This window comes from Oncorhynchus clarkii, chromosome 21 (assembly GCF_045791955.1).
Source record: "Oncorhynchus clarkii lewisi isolate Uvic-CL-2024 chromosome 21, UVic_Ocla_1.0, whole genome shotgun sequence".
Taxonomy (NCBI): domain Eukaryota; kingdom Metazoa; phylum Chordata; class Actinopteri; order Salmoniformes; family Salmonidae; genus Oncorhynchus; species Oncorhynchus clarkii.
Window position 1 is genome coordinate 17,884,527 of NC_092167.1, and position 16,023 is coordinate 17,900,549.

General features: G+C 45.6%; 1 protein-coding gene across 13 annotated transcripts in view; it reads left to right on the plus strand.

Moving 5' to 3' along the window:
- The window catches only part of LOC139378680 (pleckstrin homology domain-containing family A member 5-like), a 144,010-nt gene extending 128,894 nt beyond the window's left edge, over positions 1 to 15,116 (plus strand). Inside the window, exons 15-31 of one of the 13 annotated variants that reach the window (XM_071121081.1) lie at positions 801 to 920; positions 1,535 to 1,588; positions 3,000 to 3,080; positions 4,879 to 4,938; positions 5,200 to 5,280; positions 7,177 to 7,326; positions 7,513 to 7,614; positions 7,715 to 7,867; positions 8,131 to 8,319; positions 9,033 to 9,177; positions 9,423 to 9,556; positions 9,820 to 10,020; positions 10,216 to 10,800; positions 11,818 to 11,969; positions 12,173 to 12,339; positions 13,300 to 13,422; positions 13,754 to 15,116. In XM_071121081.1, coding sequence (XP_070977182.1) covers positions 801 to 920; positions 1,535 to 1,588; positions 3,000 to 3,080; positions 4,879 to 4,938; positions 5,200 to 5,280; positions 7,177 to 7,326; positions 7,513 to 7,614; positions 7,715 to 7,867; positions 8,131 to 8,319; positions 9,033 to 9,177; positions 9,423 to 9,556; positions 9,820 to 10,020; positions 10,216 to 10,800; positions 11,818 to 11,969; positions 12,173 to 12,339; positions 13,300 to 13,382 — 2,457 coding nt within the window. In that variant the 3' untranslated portion in view covers positions 13,383 to 13,422; positions 13,754 to 15,116. Of the gene's footprint in view, positions 1 to 800; positions 921 to 1,534; positions 1,589 to 2,999; positions 3,081 to 4,878; positions 4,939 to 5,199; positions 5,281 to 7,176; positions 7,327 to 7,512; positions 7,615 to 7,714; positions 7,868 to 8,130; positions 8,320 to 9,032; positions 9,178 to 9,422; positions 9,557 to 9,819; positions 10,021 to 10,215; positions 10,801 to 11,817; positions 11,970 to 12,082; positions 12,378 to 13,299; positions 13,423 to 13,753 lie in introns of those variants that run through there. The other 12 variants (XR_011628317.1, XM_071121083.1, XM_071121082.1 and 9 more) reach the window with 12 other exon arrangements.
- Positions 15,117 to 16,023: the final 907 nt, after the last annotated feature.

The following is a 16,023-nucleotide window of genomic DNA, read 5'->3' on the forward strand; positions in this document are numbered from 1 at the left end:
AATGTTTGACGCGCAAGCAATCATGTATTACTGTCGCTCTGTCATGCTACAATGGATAGCCTGTATGTGTACTGTATTTCTGTCAGAGTGTGTGCCTCGTTACATTCTCTGCTGTCTTCTATTGCAAGCATTTGATATTTCTGTCAGTAGCAGACACATATGTGATTTAAAATAATGGCATTGTCTTGGTGATGATACGGAAAGAGAGAGACAGTGGCACCAATCAAATTGCCATCTAGCCGTGTCATCTCAAATTGAGTAGACTAGAATCAGCCGGAGAGATTGATATTCTGCACTGTTCATTTTGTAACTCTCTGAATATTATTGCGATGGCGTAACTTCAGTGGAATGCACGCGGGGGGGGCGCGCGTCTTCTGAATGCAGTCGATGAGAAATATTTGTCAAGTGATTTGAAATGATCGCTTTTACTGAATATATTCTCTCTCATTTTCACATCCATTTGATGGAGAGTTAGTCCGTTTGGAGTCAGGGAACAGAGGGAGTTTATTTCTCCCCGATCATCTGAAGGTGTGGGTCCTATAGCCCAGCTCCAGCACAGGCCGAGACTACAAACCAGTGTTTCCAAAGGCCTCTTGGGTTGTGCCTGAAGACTTGTCAGAGTTCTGGTTAGAATCATAGCTTTTGTAATCCCTGCCCTAACCTGTCACTGCTCTTCCTGCCACTCATTTCCAAACGGAAAATCAAGAGAGGTTTGGTTCATGTATTTTGTTTTCATTGCTCTGCCGCTGGATGAATTGACTGTCTCGTTATCTCCTCTGTGTCTATGCTGCGTTGTGCAGCCAGAGGAGCTGACCCTGCTGTTAATAAAGCTGCGTCGGCAGCAGGCTGAGCTCAACAGCATCCGGGAGCACACTGTGGCTCAGCTAATGATCCTTAGCATGGAGGGGCCCAACGCCAAGGTTAGCACCAGGGAGGGCGCACATGCACAGCATGCCATTGGTCATCTCCCGGGGTGTTGTTGATGTGCCATCTCCATGCAGCTCAAAGCTCTATGAGCAGGCCATGCATTCCAGTGAATGCATGTTCATTCCTACCTGTGTGGTTCAGTGGTGTATGGTTGAGTTTTGGTTTAGTTTTGTACTCATTTCAACCCTTTAGTGTGCTGCATTCGTCTGGCCTTGATTTCATCTTTTGAACTGTTGACGTGCAGAGGACAGCGTGGTATCATGTGATTGTCATGAGTATCACATGAGTATCATGTGATTGTCTGCTGTGGTTTCCCATACTTTTTCTTTTTACGAGGAAAGCGTTGGTAAGTAGTTTTATTTGATGTGTGGTGAACAAATCCTCTTGCAACTTCGGCTTTTGCATGGTTTTGATTTAGTTCAGTAATCAACAGTAAATGGCTGCGGTACTTTATGCTTCCGATTAATGCCAAAGCCACGGCAGCAACTTCCTCTTTCATCTCCATCTTTCACTATCAGCTTGTACCAGGTCTACTTCTATTTCCTACTGTTTCCCTTACTCCATCTCCTTCTCTCTTCCCTCTTTCTCCACTGCCTTCTGATGTTAGAGTGAGGTCCTGTCTCATCACCTTCAGAGGAACCTCATGTATCTGGACAGCCAGGTGAGGAGTACTGCTTTATCTCTGATCTTTCTCTCTCTCTCTCTCTGTCTCTGCGTGTGTCTCTGTCTCTGTGTCTGTGTGTGTCTCTCAGGGTTAGGCACTCCTCTGGGTTGGTCATACACCCAGCTGCTCTCACTCTGCCCAGGGTTATCAGTGACTCAAATGCCAGGGCCGCGCTCCTTTTTTTTGTCTTTTCTATACTTTCTCTCTCCTTTTCACTCTTTTCTCTCCCCGGCCCTCCCAAAGCATATACCGTTCATTGCCGAATAGGAGCTGCGTAAACCTGCATTCCCACGGGAGGACATATTGTCTAGCTCAGTACAAGAAAAGTAAAAAGTACTTTTCAACTTTTAAAACGACTTTACTTGGCGTGGCAATGCTGCCCTAAGCTAATAAGCTTACTCATATGTGTTTTTGCTGTATAGTTTGTACAATCCCTGGAGAACATTCTTTATTAAAAAAAATAAATGAATTCACGCTTGAGAGAACACGAGAGCAAACTTACACTTTTGAGGATGAAGGGAACCTTAAGGCATGTTGTGTTTTCGCATTGCGTTTTTAACTTGATGATGTGTACCTGTAGTAAGTCAGTCATGTCATTCTCATAAGGTAATTAAGGCTGTATAGAAACAACCTCCGGGGTTTCAGGTAAAGTGGCTAGGCCTAGCGACTGACGTTCTAACTAATGCTCACTCAGGCATCGGTAATCAGGGCAGACGTCTCAAGGGGGGGGGGGGCGTTTATTTTTGGGGTTTAGAACTGGGTTTCCACGATAGATAAATAATTGAGTTCCTGTTCCTGAAAAGGTCATGTGCAGCAGGAGAAACCACTCTACCATGTAGGACCTCACTTAGCGACTTCCCTGAGTCAGATTGTGACCCCTCAAACCAATTGTGAAATGATTTTGATCTGCCATATCAAAGGCTTTCACCTCTAATGGCAGACAATTTCAGAGCGGTTATGAATGAACTCGCCGCCGCGCTCATTCCCCTGGTCCACAGGCTCCAATGCATACAATTGTTTTGCTATTTTGCTGGTAGATATTGGTCGGGGATGATATAAACGATGACAGTAAGAAAAGAAGGGACGTTGCGCCTCTCTTCCGTCTGCTGAGAGGGACTGGCAATATTGTCTTTGGACCCAACTGTGGCCTTCTTGTATCTACTGTAAACGTACTAGGACTTCTCCCAGGAGGTCTGAGTCTTTATGGTACAGGTGGTAGCTATAATCCCAGGGTTGTTGGCTCAAGCCCCTGGTCTCCCTCAATCACTAGTACCTTATGCAACAATGTGTTCTTTATTTCTATGGATCCTTTCTAGGCTGTGCTGCTGTGTTCACTAACTAACACCTATATTGTGCTGTTGTGTATTGTCGCTCCCTTCCACCCTACCTAACTTCGAACTCCCACTAGACGAAGGACAATGAGCCGTTAATCTTCATGATTCACACTATGATTGAGAACTCTGCTCCAAGGCCTCAACTGTACCAGCAAGTAAGGTCTTATTGGCAAACCAATGACTCTTCTCCCGCACTCCTCTCCTCCCTTCATCATCGATCCCTCCTGTTTTTGTTCACATTGGATGCAGTCAGTCAGTCAGTCAGTCGTCGGTTCCCCCTCTTCCTGGTGTCATGATCCCAACATTGTTTGCTACTTACCCTTCACGTGTTGATTTGACTACAGCACATCCTCTTCATCCATTTTTTTGCTTTTTTTCGTCAGTCCGAGGTTGGACTGATGTTAGCATGGCTTATGGTGGATGCTACATAGCCATGCCCATCCTACCTCATTGTAACTTGATGGTATTGTTGCTGTTGGTTATTACAGTGGATGCTACCTCACAGCCATACCCCGTCTTCCTGCAATACCAATGCTGTTGATGATGGATCTTATGTTGGCTAGGCGCTGTACGCTCACAGTCAAATCAGCACCTCTCTTCTCTGTGCTTTGTAATGTTTGTCCACGTGGGTATGATAAGAGCTCAATGCAGAACATTTTTGTTTATGTATTCAATAGAATGATGTCCTTGTTCGTGTGGTGGCCCGATAGTGTGACAGTGATTGAAAGATTGCGGGGGTATTTTATTTGTAGCTGGGGAAATTGTCCTGTGCTAAATGATCACTTTATTGCAGGCTTCTAATGGTATGATTTCAGCCCTGCTCTCTTGAACCTCCCCCTCTTTAGCCATGCTGGGTTTGAAAATCACCTGCCTGCTCCTTAACTGAAGTAGTGAGGAGTGTGAGGATGGCTGGTTTTCCCAGCTGTGTGTATGTGTGTGTGTGTGTGTGTGTGTGTGTGTGCGTGCGTGTGCGCCTCCGTGAGGGCCAGATTTAGCCCAGGTCTTTTAGAGGTTTTCATTAGTCAAGCTCCAGCCATGACAGAGTGTACCGGGGGACAGTAATGAAGAGCGCACCGAGGGGACGGTAATTAGTGTGGCACAGGGCAGAGCTGCCAGCACAGAGGACTATACATCCAGCCTAGCCAACCACTACAGCAGCCCTCTAGCCTCTCTTAAGGTGTGTGTGTGTGTGAGAACATCCTCCTCTAATCTCTGGTGACGACCTGATGCCAGCTTCCTGTCCTCTCCATAGCTTCTTCACACCCCTGGAGCCTCCATCAGTAGGACTGTTATCAGTGATGCTACTGAGGTGGAAAACACAGTCTGATTTCCCAGCAGAGGGGGCTGACACTCCTTATTATGAAATGGAAATTTGGGCTGAGAAGTTGCATCCGAACTGTTGGAAAGTCATAAGTTATGAGAAGAGAAGGTCATTGAAATTGCATGCATGCATTCACCCTCTCGCTCTCTCTCTCTCTCTGGGCTTCATTGACCCTGTGGACCACTCCTTGTAAGGACGCAGATATTTACCATGAAAACCACATCACAATGAAGAACCAGGCCATGGGTGCATCTCAATACTCTAGCATTCTCTCCTCGTGTCTTCTCCTTTATCTGCACTGATCGGAAGATACGGGACGGCTGTAAGCAATATGGTGGATACCTACTAGAAATTGGGTTTCACCAGTCCAGTTCTTTAACAAGGAGAGAAGTAGACTATTGAGAAGCACCCTATGTCATGGGTCTGTATTACAGATTGTTTTGCTATCTCCTGTCTGTGGCTGCCTTCCCACAGGCAGCCCAATTCTGATATATCTTCAACTAATTGGTCTTTTGACCAATCACATCAGAGCAGATCTGACTGGTCCAAAGACCATTTTAGTGAAAAGAAGATCACAATTGGGCTGCCTGTGTAAACACAGCATGTGTCTCTAAGGCTGTCTGGTGTTTCAGATCAGCCCCGAGGACTACAAAGACAACTCCTACAGCCACCAGAGGCCAGAGGACATAGACGTAAGACCAAGTCCTTTTATTATTGTCTTGTCTAGGTAGAGGGGAAACTATTCCTTTCCCTTTGCACATATCCTCTAGTCTAGACACACAGCAGTTGGCTTCCTAGACATAGATTGAAAGATTCAATTAAGTTAAGAGAATACCACAGCTCAGCTCGCTGGAAAAATCCGAATTCAATGCCGAATTCTTACCAACTACTGTGTGTGTGTGTGTGTGTGTGTGTGTGTGTGTGTGTGTTAACAACCACTGTGTGTGTTTCAGACTAAGCTGAGCAGACTATGTGAGCAGGACCAAGTGGTGAGAACACAGGAGGAGAAACTACAGCAACTACACAGAGAGAAGGTAACTACTGTACTCACTCTTTCAACTGACAACTTGCTTCACACACACAACCACACACACACACACACACACACACACACACACACACACACACACACACACACACACACACTGGGCTGTCTGAGGCTGGAGTAGACCTTTATTACAATGAGGGAGGGAGGGATGACTTACACACAATACCCCCATAATTTCAAAGTGGAATAACAATTTTAGCCATTTTTACAAATGAATAAAAAATCTATAAGTATTCAACCCTTTTGTTATGGCAAGCCTAAATAAGTTCAGGAGTACAAGTCACATAATAAGTTGCATGGACTCAATAATAATAGTGTGCAGTAATAGTGTTTAACATGTTGTTTTTTGACTACCTCATCTCTGTACCACACACACACAATTAACGGTAAGGTCCCTCAGTCGAGCAGTGAATTTCAAACACAGATTCAACCACAAAGACCAGGGAGGGTTTCCAATGACTCGCAAAGAAGAACACCTAGTGGTAGATGGGTACAAATTAAATAAAAAATCAGACGTTGGATATCCCTTTGAACATGGTGAAGTTATTAATTACATTTTGGATGGTGTATCAGTACACCTATTCACTACAAAGATACAGGCGTCCTTCCTAACTCAGTTGCCGAAGAGGAAGGAAATGGCTTGGGGATTTCACCATGAGGCAAATCGTGACTTTAAAACAGTAATATAGTTTAATGGCTGTGATGGGAGAAAACTGAGGATGGTTGAACAACATTGCAGTTAATCCACAATACTAACCTAATTGACAGACTGAAAAGAAGGGAGCCTGTACAGAATAAAACATTCCAAAACATGCATCCTGTTTACAAGTCATACTGCAAAAAATGTGGCAAAGCAATTAACATTTTGTTCTAATACAAAGTGTTTTGTTTGGCGAATATCTAATGCATCACATTACTGAGTACCCCTCTCCATATTTCCAAGATTGTGGTGGCTGCATCATGTTATGGGTATGCTTGTAATCATTAAGGACTGGGGAGTTTTTCCAGGATAAAAAATAAACTGAATGGAGCTAGGAAAAGGAAAATCCTAGAGGAAAACCTGGTACAGTCTGATTTCCACAAGACACTGGGAGATGGATTCACCTTTCAGAAGGACAATAACCTAATACACAAGGCCAAATCTACACTGGAGTTGCTTACCAAGAAGACTGTGATTGTTCCTGAGTGGCCGAGTTCTAGTTTCGACTTTAATCTGCTTGAAAATCTATTGCAAGACCTGAAAATGGTTGTCTAGCAATGATCAACAACCAATTTGACAGAGCTTGAAGAATTTTGAGGAGCGACTTAGAGACCCAGAAAGACTCACTGCTGTAATCGCTGCCAAAGGTGCTTGACTCGGGTGTGAATACTTATGTAAATTCCATTTCTGTATTTCATTTTCATTTTAAATTTGCAAACATTTCTAAAAACATGTTTTCACTTTGTCATTATGGGGTGTTGTGACAAATGAGTTATTATTTTTATTTTTATTTTATTCAAGCTATAACAAAATAAAATGTGGAATAAGGTGGTATGAATACTTTCTCATGGTCACTCCAAGACTACCATCCCTCCTCTGCCAGGCTTGTACCACAGGTACACAGTGTATAGACTAGCTAGCAGACTCACAGCTGGGAACTGAGACTCTCTCTCTCTGACAGCTGCCCTAGCCTGCCCCCTAGAGTCCTGGGACTGACGGTACACCCTTTTGATGGTGGAGATGCTTTGATCATGTTTGGTTGGTTCTTTGCCTGTGGTTCTGTTTGTGTATCTGTGTGTAGATGTCAGACAATTGTTAGCTGTAGATGTTGTACTGACCTGTGTTGTTGTCATCTTCTTCTCCTTTCTTTCTTTCTTCCTTCTTCTTGCTATCTCTCTGCAGCACACCCTGGAGACGGCTTTGCTGTCTGCCAGTCAGGAGATAGAGCAGAGCTCTGACAACCCAGCAGCTGTACAGAGCCTTATACAGCAGAGAGACGTACTGCAGAATGGACTGCTCAGTACCTGTAGAGAACTGGCACGAGTCAACACTGTGCGTTCATATATATACACACACACACTGTACATGCAGATGTCAACACAAACACACACACACTGATCAGCACCTGTCAAGATCTCTCCAGGGACAATGCTGTGAGTCAGTGCGCACACACATAAACAAGCGCGCACACACACACACACACAGACTGTCTAGTAGTGACACCCTCTTGTCTCACAGGAGTTGGAGCGGTTGTGGAGGGAGTATGATAAAATGGAGTCTGGCGTCTCTCTGGCCAAAACCAACCTGTTGGAACAGCTAGAGGCCCTGGGCAGCCCACAGGTAAGTCTCTGTCACTCAGTCTCAACCACTCACTCACATGCAATCACACATTTGCAAGATGGAGAGTGTTTTTGATCATTTTCTGTCACTGTGTGAGCAGACGGAACCTCCCAGCCAGCAGCATGTCCACATCCAGAAGGAGCTGTGGAGGATCCAGGATGTGATGGAGGTTCTGGCCAAGAACAAACCCCAGAGGACCACTGACACTGGTTTCCTTGGTTCCAAACCCATCTCAAACCTACAGAAGAACGAGGTGAGTCTCACTTCTCCTTTGTGGATCAAGAAAAACATCAGAATATGTCAACGTCAGATAAATAGAATCCGTGCATGGAGTCTTTGAACTGATTTAGAGCTGTCCGTAGCCTACATGTGAGACGGATGGGAGCCAGATAGCTCCACTCAATGCCACAAGGAGGCTATGCTGATCTGTCTACGCAGGGTCTCGTGTGGCATGCTGTTGTCCCAAGAGTGTCTCAACAACAACAACTTTCTATCTATCCTCTCCTCATGCGGCAGCCGGTGACCTTGTTCCGGTCACTCTGTCCTCTCACGGAGGGGGACCGTCAGCCCCCCCGCCCGCCCCTCCCCCAGTCCTACGGCTCAACAGAGCGCCCTCCCGCTGTACCCCCCCTTCCCTCCCCCTCGGGCACCCGTCCGCCACCACACACAAGCAAGCACGGCCAGAGGAACGGAACACACAGCAGTGTAAGACACGCTGACCCCTCACGCCTGACCCTTCATCCCTGTCGTTGTGCTTCATCATCGCTACTTGCCCTTAAGCACAGATCTAGGATCTGTTTAACTTCACCAAATAAATTCTCATCTTAACAGTTAGGGAGAGGTAATACAAAACTGATCTTAGGTCGGTGTCTAGGGGCAACTTTATCCTACTCTGTACAAGACCAGTACACATTGACCCCTGACCCTCCACCTTTACCCTCACCATACATGGTTCATCTCTCATCGCCAACTTGGGTCACCGTTGTGACTCTTTTCATTTGCTCTGAATCATTTGTCATTTGTTTTAACATTTGTCGACATTTAGGTTTTTCCCTGCCTCTTACCTTGGAGTGTTGAGTTTGACGTATTCATTCCTTGGGTTTATCATCTCAGTTTGCTCTTCGGTTTGGCTTGTTCTTGTTTCCATGGAAGCGTGTGTGATTGTGTGATTCCACCCCAGTTGTCATTCTGACTGTGTCTGAGTGCTGTGCTGTGGTGTGCCTACTCTTAGTGTTTGGGCTGCCCGTTAACCGTTTTCTGCTCTTTGCAGCTCCTTTTTAAATTTCCCTCGACTGTCCATCGGTCACATCCACCATGACCATTTTGTGACCTGCGTGTGAGCGTGCGGGCATGCGCACGTGCCTGTGCGTGTTTCCTATGTGTGCACCTCTGTTTGCTGACTCTCTGTCCCTCTACAGCAAGGCCCAGACTACCGTCTGTATAAGAGTGAGCCAGAGCTGACCACTGTAGCTGAGGAGGTGGACGATAACAACGGAGAGGACAATGACAAGGACAGACTACAGACAGGGCTGACCACTGACAAGGAGCCTGCGGCCACTAAAGGTCAGTCACTGCCTGTCAACAAAGTCCAGTTTGGTCACGCTGCTGCCGCTGTTTCAAGGTGGATACGGGCTAGGGTCAAAACTATTGTAATTCAGTGAATTCAAGTTGTAATTAGAAATTCCATACAAAGTAAACTTATAAAGAGTATTATATGTATGATTCATAAGTACTCTATTAACTGAATATAAAAAACATGTAACACCCCAAATGGCTTTGTAACTGACTTAGGCCCCCTCCCCTCCCAGTCCCATTAGGAGTACCAGTCTACCCAGTGGGTATCGTGCCCCCCAGGACCAAATCCCCCATGATCCCCCCAGAGTCCTGCACCATCGCCTCCTACGTCACCCTGAGGAAGAGCAAGAAGTCTGACCCCAGGACTGTAAGCCTGACTCAGCCCCTTATGGAATAGCAGGGGAACTGAACTATATACTGACCCTAGAAAACATGTTAGAAACGGTTTGATAGACAGGACAACACTGATTTTGGATTTGGAGGTGCTACTGTTGCTATTCATTCCCTGCCATTTTTACCACTACAAAAGCTGGAGATGGATATATGTCACCAATAGACAGGCAGATAAAACATTCTCGGTGTAAAAATAATCCAACGTGACTGATCCCTGCTCCACTGCTCCCCCTGTAGGACCGTCCTCACAGTGCGGTGGAGCAGACGTGTGGACCGGGGGAAAGGGAGAGCGGCAGAGCCAGGATGAGTGTAGAGGAGCAGCTGGAGAGGATCAGGAGACACCAGCAGGCCTCGCTCAAGGAGAAGAAGAGAAGTAGCAGCAGTATTTCCCCCTCACGCTCTCCATCCTTCTCCAAGGAGAACCCCTTCATTACACAGGTAAGTCCTCCTCTGTTTGGTGTGTTTGATAGGACTTGATGTGTACATGACAACAGAGACAGCTGGGGGGGCGTGTGTGTGTGTGTGTGTGTGTGTGTGTGTGTGTGTGTGTGTGGGTTGATAAACCTTGTTTCTCAGTGTCGTGTACACACTGTTAAAACTGAGTTATTAATTTGGCATGTGTGTCTACCACAGGTCAGGCGAGAGGTGGTGTTCTCCACAGGCACCCAGGAGCTGGAGGCAGCACTGCAAGACCTGGAGGAGGTCAGAGACCGAGTTACAGAGCAGCTGGAGAGGGACAGAACTGCAGCCGTGGAGCTGGAGAGAGACCGAGGTGCAGAACTGGAGCTGGAGAGAGACAGGGCTGCAGCAGCTGCTGAAGAAGAAATGGAGAGGGGTCGAGCTGCAATAGAAAAACTGGAGCGAGACATGACTGAGGTGGCTGCAGTGGTGGAGCAGGAGATGGCCAGGACTGCTGTGGCTGTAGAAGAGGAGTTGGACAGGGCTGCAGATTTGGAGCTGGAGAGAGACCGGGCCGCAGTAGCAGCAGCTGCAGAAGAATTGGAGAGGGCTAGAGCTGCAGCTGAAGAACTCGTCAGAGGGAGGACTGCAGTGTCTCCAGAAGAGGTTGACACGGCTGCAGTGGTGGAGCTGGAGATGGAAATCACTGTGGTGGAGGAGATCAGCTACAGAGCTGAGGAGGTGGATGTCATCCCTGTCCCCAGGCTGAGTGAGGAGGAGCCACAGCCCCGGACGGAGAGCTCCAACATGGACACAGAGGTACGGGAGTGTCCCTACTCACACAGACCACCAGAGAGCAGAATATGTATGGCAGACTGTCATTTGATACGCATGTTGATGACTAGTAGGAGTGGTGACTGACTCAGCATGGTGTACTGTAACTCTGTATGAATAGGAAAGATCCATACCAAGGATGCATAGAGAGGGACAGTACTGATGATGTATTCCTTTACTGAAAAATGAACGTTTTCAAAGAAAGTATTTATTCAGAGATAAAGGATAGACTTGAAACGCATTCCCCGTCCAAGGACAAATGTATATCTAATCCAATAACGTTGAGCTAAGATTGTTTCAGGGTTTTTAGGGTGTAAGTGGCTGTGTTGTGTTGGCAGCAGCCTGGTCTCCGTGTTAATGTCCTTTAATCTGATCTGGGAGGCTAATGGAGGCTTTGTGGGCGTGAGGAGGATCCAGCCTGGATTTAGAGGTTTATCTCTGGGCCTCAGACCAGCCGTGGTGACTCACACTGGGCTACAGAGAGAGACGCACCTCTCTGAGCTGGCCTGAGCTCCACGGAATCTCATGATCTGATGATGATGTTGGATTGATTAATGTCCTCTAATATAGTTGCCCAGTTTTAAATATTTGCGAGAGCTGCTTAAGATTAAGACCATTGGTTATCACCATGCGCTTTATACCGGTGTGTCTCAACTCCAGTCCTTGTGGATCATCTACAGTACACATTTTTGTTGTAGCCCCGGGACAAACATCGGTCATTCATCTCATGGAGGGCCTGATGATTAGTTGATAAGTTGAATCAGGTGTGCATGTCCAGGGGCTAGAATAAAAATGTGTACTGCTGGTGTTGCTCAAGGACGGGAGTTTCTTCAGATCCCCAAATACCGAAGAGATAGCCTCTAGGGGTTGACATTAGACCACCATAATTGTGTTCAGTAGGGCATATGAAAATAAGAGCTCCATTTCAAATAATATTTTTCTGTTTGGTACCTCCTGAACACAGAGTGTAGTCTGGGCTATCTCACTGTCCGTGTGTTGCAGGTGTCAGAGACCCAGGTGATGGTGATATCAGATCAGGGTGTGAAGCCCTTGTATGTACAGTACCTGATCCCTGGACAACATCAACAGCAGGGGGAGAGGGAGACGGAGAGGAGAAATACCCACACTCCCAGCACCCTCATTCCCCACAACAGGTGAGACTAGCTGGGCCTCACCAGGACATATCTTAGCCTCTCTGGATCGATAGCAACTTTGACCCTTTTTGAATACTTCAAAAACACCCCTTCCTTCATCCAACTGTATTTAGATGAGTGACTACCTCATTAAAGGCAGAAAAGAAGGATGCATTTTGTAAGTATTGGAGTAAGGCCTGAATGTGAAGGTGTGCCTGTGCCAGTTTGCCAGCTGCTGTGTCAGAAGCACTGACTCCTGAACCTGAGGAGGATGTGATGCAGAGTGAGGCGATGCGAGGGGAGGCCCCGGAGCATGAGACCCAGGGGAACAACATTGACATATCCTATGAACTACCAGCAGAGGGAGCTAAACTCAACAACCTGATGGCAGGTTTGAGAACAGTCAGAAATCGCTTTGTTAATGATGATTGGTTGATGGATTGATATATAACTGATAAATGTCAAAGCACTTACGTATAGTACCAGTCAAAAGTTTGGACACCTACTCATTCAAGGGTTTTTCTTTATTTGTACTAGTTTTCTACATTGTAGAATAATAGCGAAGACATCAAAAATATGAAATAACACATATGGAATCATGTAGTAACCAAAAAAAGTGTTAAATAAATCAAAATATATTTGAGATTGTTCAAAGTAGCCAACTTTTGCCTTGATGACAGCTTTGCACACTCTTGGCATTCTCTCAACCAGCTTCATAAGAAATGCTTTTCCAACAGTCTTGAAGGAGTTCCCACATATGCTGAGCAGTTGTTGGCTGCTTTTCTTTCACTCTGCGGTCCAACTCATCCCAAATCATCTCAATTGGGTTGAGGTCGGATGACTGTGGAGACCAGGTCATCTGATGCAGCACTCCATCACTCTCCTTCTTGGTCAAAAAGCCCTTACACAGCCTGGAGGTGTGTTGGGTCATTGTCTTGTTGAAAAACAAATGATAGTCCCACTAAGCACAAACCAGATGGGATGGTGTATCATTGCAGAATGCTGTGGTAGCCATGCTGGTTAAGTGTGCCTTGAATTCTAAATAAATCATAGACCGTGTCACCAGCAAAGCACCATCACACCTCCTCCATGCTTCACGGTGGGAACCACACATGCGGAGATCATCCGTTCACCTACTCTGCGTCTCACAAAGACACGGCGGTTGGAACCAAAAATCTCAAATTTGGACTCATCAGACCAAAGGACACATTTCCACCGGTCTAATGTCCATAGCTCGTGTCTCTTGGTCCAATAAAGTCTCTTCTTATTGGTGTCCTTGAATGAGTGGGTGTCCAAACTTTTGACTGGTACTGTATGTGTTGTGGGTTTGCCCCGTGTGTGTTGTTTGCAGTGAAAAGCCTGCCCTGTCCGCCCCAGTCCTCCTCTCCTTCTCCTCCTCAACTCACTGACGGATCCCACTTCATGTGTGTGTAGACGTGTCGAGGAGGTGGTTATGTGAACTCAACTACACACAGTAAGAGACTTCTCTGTCCTTACCTACAACCGTTGACCTTTACTCATCTCTACCCATCAACCCCTAAACTCCAGGGCCCAAAGCTCAGTGATTTACCCTCCAATCGACACAGATTTGGAGGGTAAATCGACACAGCAGGCAATATCACACCAGCCATTTTAACACAGCCATAATTTAGAATCTAATCAAAAAGTACTCTCGGGTCATGTCAGCGTAACCAGTTTCTCAGATTTATTTTAGACATTTTGGCTTGTGACCTCAGCTATTTTTGTGTCTCTTCACCTCTTTCCTCTTTTCTTTCTCTTCCCTCTCTTTCCACGCGTCCCTGCAGCCCAGACATTGACCTTTGTGAGCAGTGACTCATAAGCGATGCCAGTCTGAAGATCCAAGATGGCATCCTACAGAGCCAAGATGGCACCAGTCAGCCTGCACAGAGCATGCCCAGTAGCTCTCTGTGTGTATACAGTAGAAACGACTGTAGCCAGACAGACAGAAAGAGTAGATCCACAGGCCTGCTCGTATTACTTACTGCCTGCCTACACAATAACTGCGATACAAAACTCTCTTTCACACAGAGATCTCAGAGGACAAGATAGTATTACAGGGTGATAATTGATTATTATTATTATTGCAGGTATTATGATGGTCTGTTATTTTGGACATGTTCTGTGAGGATGCGTTGAGTGTCTATGAGCTGAGCACTGCTGTAACGAGGAGGGGACTGTACAGTTGTAAATAAGAACACTAGAAAAGTCTCACACTGGGAAGATCTCAATTGCATACTCCTCGCGTCCTGTCTCCTCGTCTCCTTCTCAAAACCCACTGGAGGAGAAGGTCAGAGGGGAGGGACCTCTGGCTTTCTCATCCAATGGGTTTTGAGAAGGAGACGAGGACTCGAGGAGAATGCATTTGAGATCGTCACACGCTATGGAGAGGGCCAAGCAACAAATCTACACACACGAAGGCAGTGCTTTACTTTAACCACACGGGGGCGCCAATATTCTCTTACGGGTTTTATTTTTTTTACTGGTTTTACTCCCATATAAGTTTTTAACCTGAGGCCCTAAAAGTTTAATTTTCCACATATTCTACACTGCACATTCCCCCATTGTTCATACACATTGTTAATATATAAATATATAAAACATATAGAATGAACTATCTATACAATGGGTTTATACTTCAATAAGGTGCCACCATATTGCTGCTGATGGACAGAGTTTAAATATTTTATTAAGGTTGTGTTTATTTATGTCGGGAGGATCAGGATCTGGTCGCCGCCGACAACCACGTGTGAATGTCCTGGATTAGAATTTATCTGCTTCTCTGTTTTTTTCTTTCTTTCTATGGCTGAGATATATTTAAAGTAAAACATAGATGAAAGATAAAATAGTTTTATGAGATTAGGGGTTGTGTGTTAGATTCTGTCTGGTTGTGTGTTAGATTCTGTCTGGTTGTGTGGAGTCCTGGACAGAGAGAAGAGAATAGCACATGTATAAGCAATAAGCAGGCATTTTGTTCCTCTAGGACTTCAAATATAATGTACATAAATGTAAAGTTTAATTGTGTAAATGATGTACACCATAGAAAGAGCAGAGCAGAAATTGTAACTGAGGTTATTATTAGAGTTAATATGCAAAATGTTCATATCTCATCTGTTTTATATCATGTGAAATAAATGTTGATGTTCTTAACTGCGGTTGGAGTTTATGTTGTTAGGAAACATGCTAAGTGTTTACATTTTTGTATCTTTATTTAACTAGGCAAGTCGGATAAGAACAAATTCTTATTTTCAATGACAGCCTAGGAACTGTGGGTTAACTGCCTTGTTCAGGGGCAGAACGACCTTGTCAGCTCGGGGATTCGATCTTGCAGCCTTCTGGTTACTAGTCCAACGCTGTAACCACTAGGCTACCTGCCACCCCCACATTTAAAAAAATATATAATAATAGTAATTGGGAGAAGGAATTCAAAGTCCAATGCTTCTTGTTGTTTTGGTTTTATGTTACATATGATTTGCTGATCACTGATGAGATAGAAGCTCTGATGGTGCTGCAGAGGAGACATTGACAAACTTTGTAAAGGTCAAGAAACTCCATTCTGCATTGTTGAGGGACTGGGACTCTCTGGCCTTCAACTGGAAGTGTGTCCTAAAGGCCAATGGCGCATCTCCACTTGGTAAATGAATGATCTCTGCTCTGGACAATGCCACTGTCACACTAGACGCAGCCAGGTCATCGACACAATAAGGTCAGTTACCTCCATTCACACCCTCTTGCCCCACATCCTTCCACCTTCTTCCCTTCCCCCTCCCTCCTCCTTCTTCCCTTCCCCCTCCCTCCTCCTTTCGTGCTATGCCCATTTTCCAAACTTTGCCAAACATTAGTGGTGATACTTCCATTATGTTAATGAGGCTCTGAATCTTTTGTGGTCCCTGTCTGTAGCACTCTGTGGATATGTGGGTCTGGTTCCATTCCACTCCTTCCACTAGTTCAAACCCTTTCCATGCCTCCTACCTTGTAGTTCCTAATCCCTACCACCTTACGTATTTAGTATTTTATTAGGATCCCGTTAGATACTCTTCTTGGGGTCCACTGAATA